The sequence below is a fragment of the Chanodichthys erythropterus genome, chromosome 12 (assembly GCF_024489055.1).
Source record: "Chanodichthys erythropterus isolate Z2021 chromosome 12, ASM2448905v1, whole genome shotgun sequence".
NCBI lineage: Eukaryota > Metazoa > Chordata > Actinopteri > Cypriniformes > Xenocyprididae > Chanodichthys > Chanodichthys erythropterus.
Window position 1 is genome coordinate 15142609 of NC_090232.1, and position 14570 is coordinate 15157178.

The 14570-nt window shown below is 38.0% G+C and overlaps 2 protein-coding genes across 2 annotated transcripts in view; one reads left to right on the forward strand and one right to left on the reverse strand.

The window, feature by feature from the left end:
* Positions 1-358: 358 nt before the first annotated feature.
* On the reverse strand, positions 359-1632 carry fgf20a (fibroblast growth factor 20a). The gene is made up of 3 exons (XM_067404665.1): positions 1356-1632; positions 797-900; positions 359-604 (listed from the first exon to the last, which is right to left on the reverse strand). Exons 1-3 carry the CDS (start codon positions 1630-1632, stop codon positions 359-361), a joined length of 627 nt encoding a protein of 208 aa, XP_067260766.1.
* Positions 1633-4268: 2636 nt separating this feature from the next.
* The window catches only part of micu3a (mitochondrial calcium uptake family, member 3a), a 34469-nt gene continuing 24167 nt past the window's right edge, over positions 4269-14570 (forward strand). The window contains exons 1-4 of the mRNA XM_067404774.1: positions 4269-4521; positions 6082-6226; positions 9072-9103; positions 10699-10777. Coding sequence (XP_067260875.1) covers positions 4429-4521; positions 6082-6226; positions 9072-9103; positions 10699-10777 — 349 coding nt within the window. The 5' untranslated portion in view covers positions 4269-4428. The remainder of the gene's footprint in view (positions 4522-6081; positions 6227-9071; positions 9104-10698; positions 10778-14570) is intronic.

Below are 14570 nucleotides of genomic sequence, written 5' to 3' on the forward strand. Positions count from 1 at the left end.
TCGCAGAATTCCTTCAGAAGCCTTCTAGAATTTTCAGTAGTAGTAGATGTCCATTATTCTCTGGTGAGAGGTCCACCAGTGGTAATTTGTTCTCTTTTAATCCAAAATCCCTACATATAGCAGGTGAATGGATCCAAAGCAGTGTTCTGTTCTTCAGGAACTATCCAGAGTCCAGACATTTGGTTCCTGTCACTGCAGTCAAGGGCTTTCCATCTCCTGCATTTGCTCCAACCTTGGCCGCAGAAGACGGCCTCTTTCCCCCCCATCTGCACTGCTTTCTCCTGAGACAGGTCTGTCTGGGGGGGGGGGGGATAAAGAGCATGCAGGTGCTTTTTTTTTAGTTTGAGGTTCAGTGGTTTCAACTGTGACCTAGTATCTCCTTGTAAAGCTCAGGAACGCGCTCTGGATCCACAGGCCGCGGCAAGAAATGCGTGAAGCGCTGGTGCCTCCGAGAGCGGGCTCCATCTCGAGACGTTCCGTCTTTGTTGAGGGCCACGTAATAATGAGATCCTCGCTCGCCGTGTCGATACAGGTTAGAAGAGTAAGTGTTGTACCAGTTCTCCTCAAACTGCTCCCTGAACACACACTCTGCTGTCAGCTTATCCTAAGAGAAAGAGAGGGGAAAGCAAGGGTTAACCATGCATAATAAGTACAAACAGAAGGATAAACTGTGTCCAGAGGCTATTTGAAATTGCACCATAAATCACACTCTCAATTTAGCACAGGGAGGCTATGAATGAAATTAATTGTTGCATTACTCGATAATATGCAGTAGTAGCATTTATGCTATACTTACAGATCCATACAGTTCGCCCTTGCTGTTCATTCCCAGATACAATCCGCTATCCACACCACGGATGCTCACCATCCCCACAGCGAGGCTAATGAATTCCAATATACCTGTGAGAAAAGCACAGCTGTTAGTTCTCAGTTGAGACAGCAGGACAAGCACCTGCAATAGTGGCATCAACCTGCCCTATACTTAATTCATGACGTCTTTCACACTTAATCACTGTGTTTTGCTATATTATAATGAACATTATTTGAACACAGTAGCCTATGACCGTGAAAATAATAATAATCACCATCGTCATAATAATATCATCACATTTTACATTACAGTGGAGTGCAGTTACATAAGTAGAGATTGACCAGCAGTCAGCATTAATCATGATGCATATTAAGTAACAAAGACTTTTAACCGTTAAAATAATCATTATCAGTCCAGGTCAATTTCTATACACAAGTACCTAATGTATATATATAGCTAGCTAGTGTTATTATTATAGTACTAATTTATTACAGTGACATGCAATTTTTTGTAGCATTGACTGAAATAATGAAACAATACTTACCAAATCTGCTGTGGTCTTTTCTCGTGCCTTGCACCGAACCGTCCGGTAATATCTCGAGGTGGTAGCCGGTTCTGCAGTAGAGCTGCCGCCGGCGGAGGATCCCTTTCAGATGCGTCAGGTCCGGTGAAGTGCTGCGTGACAGGCGCTCGGCGGAGACGATGTGCTCGTTCATCAGAGCACCGGAGTCCCCGGGGGGCGTGAGGACGAAATGAGACCCGTGCGCAAAGCTCTCAAAGCCGTGAGAGAAGCTGCCCACCAGCTCACCGATTGCACCCATCACCGACAGTCGAAGAAAAGTTGCCGTGAGGAGAGCCCCTGTGGTTTCTCTTTCCCTAGTGTTTTGCGCAGTCACTGCTTGCGGCTTTGACAGTCAATGCGTGTTTACATCCGATTCTCTCTCGCTCGCTCCCTCTCGGTTTAGCACATGCTCTCTCGACCTTCCAGGCTACTCCCCTTTGCTCCGGTCCCCTGTGTATCCAATACTCTCTCTTACGCACTCCAGCACACAAGCTTATGCGGCTTCTCTCCTCTTGTGCTCTCTGGATGTGACTGGCTCTGTTCTGAAGCAGCAGCCTAAATATGGCCCTTATGTAAATGCCCTCTTGACATATGCTAATGGAGCCCTTTATAGATGACTGTTTGAAACATAACTCCTTGATCGTTTGATCCTCTTCTTCTGTCTTCTTTGATGATCGGTTTCATCTGCATCCACGCGTTTAATCCATTGATGGATTATGATAAAAGTGCAGAAAGCAACATTGTGGAGATGAGTGCGCAACGAGGAAAAGAAAAGTGCAGTTGGATGGTGAAGAGGGATGCGCACTGTGTACCGATCCGTTCCGTTCCCCGGGGTTTACGCGCACTGACGCGCTCTGGCGAATCTCTAGTGTGAAGCAGGTGGAAGCCAAGGAGGAAAAAGGAAAAGAAAGGGGGCGGTGCTCGATAGAGAACGAGAGGCAGAGGGAGAGAGAGAGAGAGACAAGACTTCAAGGTGTGTGCGTTAGTTGATGCCAAAAAGTCTCTTGTACTTGATTTGCGACTTGGTTTATACCATTATACTTGGGTTTAGACTTTCGCTTAATCGATAGCCAGGTGTAAATTTATATGACCTCTAAAGTGTGCATGTAACTGCCTTTAAAAGAATAAAGAAGGAAAAGTCAAAACAACCTGCACATCTGTGCTGCAAAAACGCCATCACTGCGCTGTCAACTCTGACTGATGTCAACGTGCCTTTGAACAGTTCCAGCACAACATGAGTTCAGATGAAGTATCAAAGATATCAAAGATCAAAGATTCATTACGCACAAAAGAGGGGTCATTAACACAAAGGAAACGAAATGTTTGATGGCAAATCGTTGATACTATGAGTGATTGATATAGAAATTTTCCAGCCCAACAGCTAAGAACATGCCTCAAAGTAGATATTACATGAAAGATTACTTAGGTATGGATCTGGTGTTGCCTTGTTAATTTAAAACAAATGCGCGTGCAATCAACTGCGCTTATACAATTCCCCGGAGATCCACCAATTTATTTGCATGTTAATATTTGTCATTATATATATATATATATATATATATATATATATATATATATATATATATATATATATATATATATATATATATAATATTGAATCATATTGAAATAACATTTACCCCTTCTTTGATATCTCTCACGAGGATAGATCACTCCCACCGTAGGTGATTTATCAACGGTTCTCTCAAGGGACACGTTCTCCCACGTCGTTCCCCTTAGCTCATTAGTATTTATGATCTCCAAAAATACCTTAAACCAAAATCAATGTGGTCAGCTAGAGCAGGATCAATCCACGGGCGCAGTGGATCGATCACTTGCGATAGAGATGTCAGTTATGTGTCAGGTTTCGTGGTGACATTGACAGTTTGCTGCATGGGTAAACCAAAGGAGTTTGGCGTTTTTCATAAAAGCTTCATATGAGTTCATATGTATTAGAGGTCTGCGCGGGATGGATTTTTCAATACACGCGCACATATCACCCACATCTGCACTCAGCAATTCTAAACTTGTCCCTTGGATCACTCTGTTGCGTCGGATCCCGATTGCAGACCTCTACTTTGAGTCATCTGACTTCAGTGACTGTACAGTACGATTGGCAAAACTTTGATTCGCGTAATCGCACCGAAGTATGTGTGAATAGATCTTAAAATTGTCTGAATATGAGAAGGTTGAAAAAAAAAATGTCTTTAATTTTTTAGATGTTTACTTGGTAGAAAGAGTGTGAAAGGAAATGACTTTAAGAAGTAGACGTATTAATTTCTGTCACTGTAGTAGCCTAGCTTATATTTTGCAGTAGCATCTGTTGAGGTTCGTCTCGCGCAACAAAAATGGTCTTTTATTGCCGCTCTAAAGTTTTTAACAAAACACAGATTTCTATATTTGTTTATGTGATGTTTACTTGTTATATGTAAATCTGTAATAAAACTAAAATTGACTGTGCTTATGTTTCGTCGACGTATTCTGTATCTACTGTAATAAACGGAAAGCGCTCGAGCGGCATACAGTTGCTATGGTTACCTCATCAGGCAAACGCGACATGTTTAGTGCACTTTTTTGTAACAACTATAACTTTTGAAACGTTTAGTCGTGTAAAAAGAACACCTTTTGTTTTGACTTATTTTGTGGGGGTTCAAGCCTGAATTTGACAAGTAATTAGACTTACATATGCGTTGGCAACCGTTTTTCATATCATTATAGAAGTTTATTTTACATTATATAGGCTAAGTTTGCGACCAGAGTTCAAATGGACATATTGGACTCGCTGCTGATCTGTTCTGGGTGATCCCGGTGAGGGAGCAGCACATAATCTCGCGATGAATGAATGAGAACTCGAGAATCTTGCACAAATTCTGTCATACCAACAATAATGGCCGCTGTGCGCAGACTAGGAGGTATATTTCGGAGTTTTTCTTCAGCTCCACGGAATGCTCTTTTTCGTTCCTCGGAGAAGGATAACCGATACAGACGCAGAGGGATAGCAGTTGCTGTGGGTGTTGCGGCCGGAGGAGCCGTGTTGTATTATTATTATTCAGATATGTGCGGATTCAGAGCTAGAAAAGCCCCGAAAAACGGAACGGGCTGTCGGGCACTGCTGCCTTCACTACCCGCTGTGGCCGCAAAGGAGAAGGTATGACTGTTCCCACTGTTCTCAGTGCCACGTAACACTGCTTCCTGTTAGTGTTTTTTTCCTGGCAAGTGTTTTTCAATGTCGAGTCTATGCAACTGCTTCTGGGACATGAACTGTTATTTGGCTTTCATGCTGTAGAGTTTCGTGAATTGACAGTCATAATGCCTCGAAACCATGACAATGCGCAATTGTGTGATGCTGCAGCAGGAAGAAGGGCGCTTTCCCCGGTCATGGTGCTGAAATGACTGCGCACACGAGTGACTGTTTCAGACCACATAGCCTATCCGAGCGTTACGGTTGGTTAAAACAGCTATGCACCTATCTGTGCTGTATCATAGAGGCCTGTCAAACAGTACCCTATCAGAGTTGGGCTGTCATATCTAAGCACAGAATTCTTTGGCACGTGCATATAAACATATTTTTGGGATTTTTGTACCTTTGGCAGACGGTCAGATTTGGTTTCCATGGGCTGCCAGATGTTTTGGTCTGACTGTTCCACTTAGTAACTAAATGTTTTCTTGATTGGGGTGGAAACGTTGCAGTTCTTGTGTGTGTTACCACATCAAAGAAACCTTTTCTTTGACTTAGTTTAGTGTAGAGAGATGAAATAGTATTTTCTTACATATAAATTATTTTTAACATCAAGTGGTATTCAATTCAAATGCATTATTCTATGTATTGCTGTTGTACACATACATATACATTAGCCTACATCAAACAGCATTACTATTGATGTCTTTGACAGTGCAATGCACATTAACACCTTTTTTATTTTTAAATTCATATTTTAAATTTTGTTTACAAACAAAACTATAATGAAAGCAAATGCATGCATATGATGTGCTTCCATAGGTTCCAAAATGTTTTCAACATTGATAATAATAATAATGATGATAATAAATCTTTAGAGTAATAATACATCTTTAAGAGATCAGCATAATAGAATGATTTCTGAAGGATCATGTGACACTGAAGACTGGAGTAATGATGCTTGAAAATTCAGCTTTGTCATCACATGGATAAATTACATTTTAAAATCTATTAAAATAGAAAACAGTGATTTTAAATTGTAATAATATTTCACAATGTTGCTGTTTGTAAGTTTTTTTTTTTTGTTTGTTTGTTTTGTTTTTTAATTAAATAATTGTAGCCTTAGTGAGCATAAGAGTCACCAAGCATAAGAGTTTCTTTCAAAAACAAAACAAAATTATAATTATAATTTCCTAGTTTGGACAATAAGATTTTATTAGTTGCATAAAATCTAAATCTATATATTTTAGTATTTTAATATCTATATTTTATATTGAGTCATTCAATATGTGCCACATGGGAATAATATAGTGTGCCAGTGTGAAAAAAAAGTCTGAGTTTCATGACACAAAAGGCAGAACAATTCCACATGACGCCCTTCATGATGACCTTTTGATGTCAGATGAAACAGATGTTATCTGTTTATCCTGACTAAACAGAGACAGCTTCACTATACATAATGATAAGCAATTTAACACTAAAGACTTTTAGATTAAGATGTAAGATTTTGCTTGTCATTGGTTCTTGCAGGCTCCGTTTGATTTTGACGAAGGTGACGTGTACATGTCGTCTCATGAGCATCGTTTCCGTCTCTTCAGTTCAGTGGAGTATGAGGGACAGCTGTACATGACTCCTCAGAACTTCATCGAGTCGGTCACTATGAGTGAGCCCCGTGGTGAGTAACACACATGCTCCATCTAAAAGTTATACTTCATTTAAATTACTGTAGGGACAGCAGCAGAGTGCAAAGCTCTTTACTGTAAACTCTGCTTTATTTGCCTTACTCTAAAATTCATGTAAAATGTTTGCCCTATTTGCCTTAAGTAAGGAAGACCAAAAATGGTATCTTCTTTTCTTTCTTTTTTTTCTTTTTTCTTTTTTTTAAGAAGTACTTGATGGTCTTGGAATCACCTAATGTGGTCTTCTCTAACCATTTAAGTTAACTAGTTGCAAGTAGACTTAACTCAGGTCTGTGATTATATGCATCATTTTGTTTTGAACATTTAGAAAACACACTTTTATCCAAAGTGACTTAAACATGAGGAAAAGAGATATGTCTAGGTGTCTCTGTTTTACGTATTTATTTAAATGAGACAAAAAGAAACTATTATGTTTTTATTTGAGGGAAGTATGACTTGTTTCTTTTTCCCCAGTACTTCAAAGTGCACGTAAAACTGTTTAATTAGGACATCAGTGTGAAGTAAATGTTTTGTTGTTGTGCCTTAATCTTATAGTATGCCAATTAATAATCTTTAGAAATGAATGTTAGTAGGTCTTAATGGGCCAGATCAAAGCTATTCAAGAGACCCACAGCAGTGCTTACTTGTTACTTAGCTGGATTCAATCTCTACTGTTGTTTAGTCTTTGAAGTGCATGTCTTGATAGAATAAATACAATAAATGTCATAATGTTCCACTAGACACAACAGGCATTAATCTTATATAAAAGGAGCATGCCATCCATTAATGTTACACCTGCAAAACTTTATTGTTTGTGCTTGCTCCATGCATGACAAAGGCTGAGCATAAAGTTGCACTATTAATCATTAAAAGATCACAATCTTGATTCAAACACCCATGTGATGTTATTCCTAAACGATTCACCTCTGTCTATTAAACTTTTGACAAGTAAGAGCACAGCGGAACATTCAAATCTGCGTTGTCGCTGCCGCTGAGCCAGAGAAAGCAGTTGTCATGTTTAGGTGTGAAACTGCTTCACAAACAGTCTTTTCAACCACACAGTATAATTATTTCTGTAACAATAATTCATATTGACCCTTTTCACGTTTCCAGGGTTCTCAGAAGCGGAAGTCGTCATAGTTGGGTAAACTTTTATAGCGGTGAATGGGAAAAGACATCAAATATCATTTTTGTATTTGCATTTGCTCTTAAAGCAAAAAAAAAATAAAAAAATACATTAGCATATCCATGGGTTTCCAAAAGAGGGAAAAATAATCGAGAGATTGATTACAGCAGTCAGAAGAGAGAAAGATTTGCCATCACTCCCTCAGCTGTTGTATTAAAAACACCCTTACAGCAACGTTATTTTTTCATCTTTTTCTTTTAATTTACTGCTAAGTTAATATAACACTATAAATGTGTCTTATAAATGTGTGTTACATTTTTTAAAAATTAAAATATTAAAAACTTTACTACATTTGTGAGGTTTATAATTTGTGGAAATGCGTTATCACAGAAAAGGGTCCAGAAGTACTGGGATAAAAGTTTATAGTTTGGATATGTCTATTAGTAAATCACCTTTTAAAAGCAACTTGACTCTTCAAATAAAGTTTATATCAGTGTTACACCAGTTACACCAGTAGGTGGCGATAAGTGACTTTTTAAAATGTATTTGTCATTGAATCATTCATTCAAGAGATTTGTTTAAAAACGCTGATTCATCCAGTACAGCTCTAGTGGAGCATGAATAGCAGAAGGGAGGTGTTATTCTAATGTGATTGTAAATTTTGTTGTTTTGTTTCAGCATTTGTAACAATAATGTATGTTTTTAAAGGGTTAGTTCACCCAAACATAAAAATAATGTTATTAAGTACTCACCCTAATGTTGTTCCACACCCGTAAGACCTACGTTCATCAACACTTTCAAATGCCCAGAAAGGTACTAAAGATATATTTAAAACAGTTCATGTGACTACAGTGGTTCAACCTTAATGTTATGTAGTGACGAGAATACTTCTTGCGTGCCAAAAAACTAAATAACGACTTTATTCAACAATATCTAGTGATGGGCAATTTCAAAACACTGTTTCATGAAGTTTCGAAGATTTACAAATCTTTTGTTTAGAATCAGTGGTTCGGAGCATGTATCAAACTGACAAAGTCATGTGATTTCAGTAAATGAGACTTTGTTACGTCATAAGTGTTTCGAAACGTTTAGTAATTTCCATGGTTCACGTGACTTTGGCAGTTTGATACACAATGGAGGCCGCACTGAGCCATTGTATTTTATCAAAAATATCTTAATTTGTGTTCCGAAGATTAACGAAGGTCTTACAGGTGTGAAACGACATGAGGGTAAGTAATTAATGTCAGAAATTTCATTTTTGGGTGAACTGTATTAAAATTTGTATAAAATTTACAAAACTGTACTCTTTAATACATAAATAAAGATACATTCAAGATGGTAGTTGCATTATTTCAGATTATGCTGCATGCTCTTGAGACCTGAAGCAAAGTCTGTGGGACAAACTGACCTTGAGCCTCTGAGCAGAGCTCCATGGGGCTGATTGCCTGGTTGCTATGACAGAGAACAGGACTGTTTAGTCCAGCTCTCTTCATTTACACTGACGGTGAACTGCCTCTCTCTCACACAGAGATATTTTAGTGGGAAATTCATTGATTGAAACATTTGTTGCAGGATTTTGCTGAGCAGAAAAACAATCATGTTGTTTTGTCTGATTGTTAAATGGAACAAGACCCCTATCCTGATCTTATCTCACCGGCCACCCTCTTTCTGCTTCTTTTTGTTGCTGTCTGTCTCTGTTTGTCCATTTTCTTTAGTCAAAAAACCTTGGAGGTCCCTCAACAAACAGGTCTGTTATAAAACTATTGCTAATGCATGCTATGTAGATTTGATAGCTCAGTAAAATAAGTTATTATTTATAAATAATAAATAGGTTTGCATTTCAAAATGTATTTATTCATGCAAATAATGTACAGTCCTGAGAATCCCAAATTCAGTATCTCAGAAAATTAGAATATTACTTAAGACCAATACAAAGAAAGGATTTTTAGAAATCTTGGCCAACTGAAAAGTATGAACATGAAAAGTATGAGCATGTACAGCACTCAATACTTAGTTGGGGCTCCTTTTGCCTGAATTACTGCAGCAATGCGGCGTGGCATGGAGTCGATCAGTCTGTGGCACTGCTAAGGTGGTGTTATGAGAGCCCAGGTTGCTCTGATAGTGGCCTCCAGCTCTTCTGCATTGTTGGGTCTGGCATATCGCATCTTCCTCTTCACAATACCCCATAGATTTTCTATGGGGTTAAGGTCAGGCGAGTTTGCTGGCCAATTAAGAACAGGCATACCATGGTCCTTAAGCCAGGAACTGGTAGCTTTGGCACTGTGTGCAGTAGCCAAGTTCTGTTGGAAAATGAAATCTGCATCTCCATAAAGTTGGTCAGCAGCAGGAAGCATGAAGTGCTCTAAAACTTCCTGGTATACGGCTGCGTTGACCTTGGACCTCAGAAAACACAGTGGACCAACACCAGCAGATGACATGACACCCCAAACCATCACTGACTGTGGAAACTTTACACTGGACCTCAAGCAATGTGGATTGTGTGCCTTACCTCTCTTCCTCCAGACTCTGGGACCCTGATTTCCAAAGGAAATGCAAAATTTACTTTCATCAGAGAACATTGGACCACTCAGCAGAAGTCCAGTCCTTTTTGTCTTTAGCCCTGGCAAGACGCTTCTGACGCTGTCTGTTGTTCAAGAGTGGCTTGACACAAGGAATGCGACAGCTGAAACCCATGTCTTGTATACATCTGTGCGTAGTGGTTCTTGAAGCACTGACTCCAGCTGCAGTCCACACTCTGTGAATCTCCCCCACATTTTTTAATGGGTTTTGTTTCACAATCCTCTCCAGGGTGCGGTTATCCCTATTGCTTGTACACTTTTTTTCTACCACATCTTTTCCTTCCCTTCACCTCTCTATTAATGTGCTTGGACACAGAGCTCTGTGAACAGCCAGCCTCTTTTGTAATGACCTTTTGTGTCTTGCCCTCCTTGTGCAAGGTGTCAGTGGTCGTCTTTTGGACAACTGTCAAGTCAGCAGTCTTCCCCATGATTGTGTAGCCTACAGAACTAGACTGAGAGACCATTTAAGGGCCTTTGCAGGTGTTTTGAAGTAATTAGCTGATTAGAGTGTGGCACCAGGTGTCTTCAATATTGAACCTTTTCACAATATTCTAATTTTCTGAGATGCTGAGTTTGGGATTTTCCTTAGTTGTCAGTTATAATCATCAAAATTAAAAGAAATAAACATTTGAAATATATCAGTCTGTGTGTAATGAATGGATATACAATTTCACTTTTTGAATGGAATTAGTGAAATAAATAAACTTTTTGGTGATATTCTAATTATATGACAAGCACCTGTATGTTTTGTCATGTTTTATAGGAGCTGGAGAAGATCTTGTCTGACACTCCACCAGTTTGGAAAGGAACATCCAAGCTGTTCCGGAACCTTCGGGAACGAGGTGAGTTTTGAATTTTAAGCTCATTATTAGAATTAAAACACTTTATTGGGATCATATGAAGGCAGCGTGTGCAGGTGTATGTGTATGCAAAAAATATGGAAATAATTAATCAATGACCATTCTATCTCTCATAATATACACTGCCGTTTTAAAGTTTGGGGTCAATCTTTTTTTTTTTTATGTTTTTGAAAAACGTCTCTGATGCTCACCAAGGCTGCATGTATTTGATAAAAAAATACAGTAAAAACAGTAATATTTTGAAATAGTCTTACAATCTCAAATAACTATTTTCTATTTTAATATTTTTTTAAATGTAATTTGTTCCTGTGATGGCAAAGCTGAATTTTCAGCTGCCATTTTTCCAGTCTTCAGTGTCACATGATCCTTCAGAAATCATTCTGATATGCTGATTTGATGCTCAAGAAACATTTCTTATTATTATCAATGTTGAAAACTGTTGTGCTGCTTAATATTTTTGTGGAAACCATGGTACAGTTTTTTCAGGATTTTTTGGTTTTCAAAAGAACCTCATTTATTTAAAATATAAATATTTTGTAACACTGTCACAGTTGTTATTGTCACTTTTGGTCCATGTAATGCATCCTTGCTGAATATAAGTATTAATTTCTTTAAAAAAAATCATCCTTATCCCAAACTTTTGAATGGTAGTGCTTAACTATATTATGTAAGTCTTAACATTTTTTTTTTTTTGATTTTGTTAGTATTTCTGTTCTTAAAAGTACCATGGTATTACCATGCTTTTTCTTTGCTTGTTTGTTTTTGACCATAATATCATGACCTTTGAAATATCTATTCATATACCATGTAAAGACCATGGTATATGAATACAATACTCATTCAGTATCAGTGTACCATGATATTACCACCTAATACCTCAGTGTACCATGGTATCATCACAGTATTTTTATTAATTTATTTGGTAAGGACATAGGAAGACAGACATAGGGCTAAAAAGACTTTCTCAGTTTTGTGGCTGGTGTACAGAATCATAAAAAAGTAAAATCCAGTCCTACAGAGCTTTTCTGAGTGATGCTGAATTGTCCTGGCCATTCCTGTCTCTCATTCTCTTTCTTTCTTGCTCTCTCTCGGTGGGTACCAGTCAAGCACCAGTTAAGCCTAGGCCTGAGGCTTTCACTTCCTGTGAGCACTCCTAAAAATAGCTCAGTTCACGCTCTACGTCTCCCTCTCTCTTACTGTTTCCATTTCCTCCCTCTCATTCTCTCACTGGGACCAGTGCACCGTACATTCTCCAGGCAAAATACATGCTTGCTGACCAAAATGAAGATTAAAACCTAAAAACAGAGTGCAGGATAGCATTAATACATAAATAAATATTGTTGAAATAACTGCACGAGCGAGCAGTTCTTCAGCAGCACAGCCACAATTAAAGTATTTGCTTGTGGCGTACGTAACAGCACTTGCTCACACCACCAGCTAATTCCCAGTGGTGATAATTATACACACACACACAGGCAACCACTCCACCCTCTTACACTCCAGCAGGACTCTAAAAATAAACCCTCTGAATTCTGTTCTTCCTAGTAGTAATTGCAGTTTTTGAAATCATCACCTTAAATTGGCGGTGGTACATTTATCTTGGTTTCACTGATGTGGAGCCATGCATCCAGAAGATGCCATGTGTGCCAGAAGCTGAAGCTTGATACTGCATCTGATCTCAAGCTGTGGTAATGATAGCATGCAGATGTTAATTGAGGAAGCTGTGCTAACGAGATCCGTGAATGTGCTCTGGTCTCCAAGGAGCAGTTTCTAAGAGGAAGCGAACACAGCGGACGTCATAGTGAAGAACTTGAAGGAGGCATGGGAAGTTCAAAAGTTGCTGGAAAATCTTCACTATGACTTTGAGAAATACTTATAGCAAGCGAATGAACACCAAGAACACCATTGATTCATTTTTGAGTTAATTTAAATAATACATTATATTATACATATATTCTACTAGTTATTAGTATAATATTCAATATTATACAAATATTATTAAATATATTATAGCAAATACATGTTTGGCTCCCAAAAAATATTTGTTTGTTTAATTATATAATATATATAATTTATTTTTATTTTTTTCATTCTTAAAATAATACATTATAGCAAATATGTGTTCAGTTTTTATTTATTTATTTATTTGTTTTTTTTGTTTGTTTTTTGCGTATGATTGTTTCCTTAAAATGTTCTAGAATATTTATCTATTCTAGAAAAATAGTATCCTAGCCTGCATTTTTATTTTGCTTGAATTTACTTAATTGAACTTTAACTGCAAATAAATACATACATACATAAATGCAAACTTTAAAAATACATTTAGTGTTTCGTATTTAAAATAGACTAACCATGTAGTCATGCATTGTTATGATGGCAAATAAATAGAAATAGAAAATTATGAGAAAACACATCCCATACCTTTTGTTTTTCATGTCAAAGGTCATTTTTCCAAATTAAGCAGTATGTTTGCAAAAATTCACTTGGAAGCCAGACAGATTAGACAACATAGCCAGGTTATGTGAATTGTCCTCATCCTCGTATTACTGTTGAACCTGTGCAGTTGATGGTTAATATTTGATTTTACGTTTTGTGTGTCTAAGTCCATGTAAAATCTGGTTGAGAACCACTAATACAGACCTTATAAATGAATGGCACATTTGTGCATGTTTTCTCATAACAAAAATTCTGCAAATATTTTCCATTACTGTTGATATGCATCCAGATCAGGAACCAGACCTTTCTTGAGAACGATCGGTATGCAAACCCTTAAAAGTATGAATCATCTCATACAAACACATCAGATTTGGCATTTAAAGTCAATACACCTCACTAGGAGACAATCCGTCCTTAAAATTGGGACTGTATTGAACAGGAATGAATGGAATGTAAAACAGAGCCTCCTCATTTAAGGAGCCCTGCTCAAAACAAAGATTTACTGCGTATGTAAGCAGCATATAAACATTAACAAAATGTCTGCTGCTAAAAGCCTTGTTGTACTAGTTTAAAGCAGCTTTTAGACATCAATTAATGTCTTTAAATTTGTTTTAGATCCTAAATGATAACCTTTGACCCAGAGTCTGCACGTCTAACTACAATTTAACTTAAACCACAGAATTCACAGTGAATTTTAAAGCAATAGTTCACCTTTATCCTTTTTTTTTTTTTTTTTTTTTTTGCCATTATAAACCCTGTATTATTTTCTTTATTCCATAAAACATATATTCCAGATGTTAAAATGTCAGAGTTTGAATTGAACATGAGCACACATGAGATTTGAGAGCTCTGGCAGAGGGAACACTTATCAGGGAATAAGTTCCTTCTAAGGAATATAAGTAAATATACCCAAATCTTGTCTCTTTTGCTCAGTGGACTTTGAATGCCTCTGTATTGCTTGAGTGAGTGTGTGAGACTGCGGGTGTTCGGTTGAAATTTCAGTGTCAGGTTTTCCTCCCGAAGGCACACAGGCAGTGTCCCGTAACACTCAGTCCACTCACCCTGAACTATCTGTATTCCTGCTACTGTCTCCATGTCCCCCTTCACACAGAAGCTGTGGAGAGGAACACTTTCAGTGGTGTAGGAAAACTTATCCCTTCTGTCTGCCCTCCCCCAGTGCCTTTACAGGACTTCCATCTTTCCATCAGCCCACCTCGCTTTGTCTCTTTTTCGCTTTTCTTTTGACTCTCACTCTTTCTGTCCTTCTTACTCTACTTTGCCACTTTTCTCACGAGTCTAACAAAAGCAGGGACAGTTCCCTGTCTAAATGGGGCACATC

Bases quoted from the DNA above. Each gene is read 5' to 3' on its own strand.
- fgf20a (XM_067404665.1), bottom strand. From the start codon at position 1,632: ATGGGTGCAATCGGTGAGCTGGTGGGCAGCTTCTCTCACGGCTTTGAG. The intron at 901-1,355 runs GTAAGTATTGTT...CTTTTCTCACAG, and splicing joins AAAAGACCACAGCAGATTTG to GTATATTGGAATTCATTAGC. The intron at 605-796 runs GTAAGTATAGCA...TCTTTCTCTTAG, and splicing joins AGGGCGAACTGTATGGATCT to GATAAGCTGACAGCAGAGTG.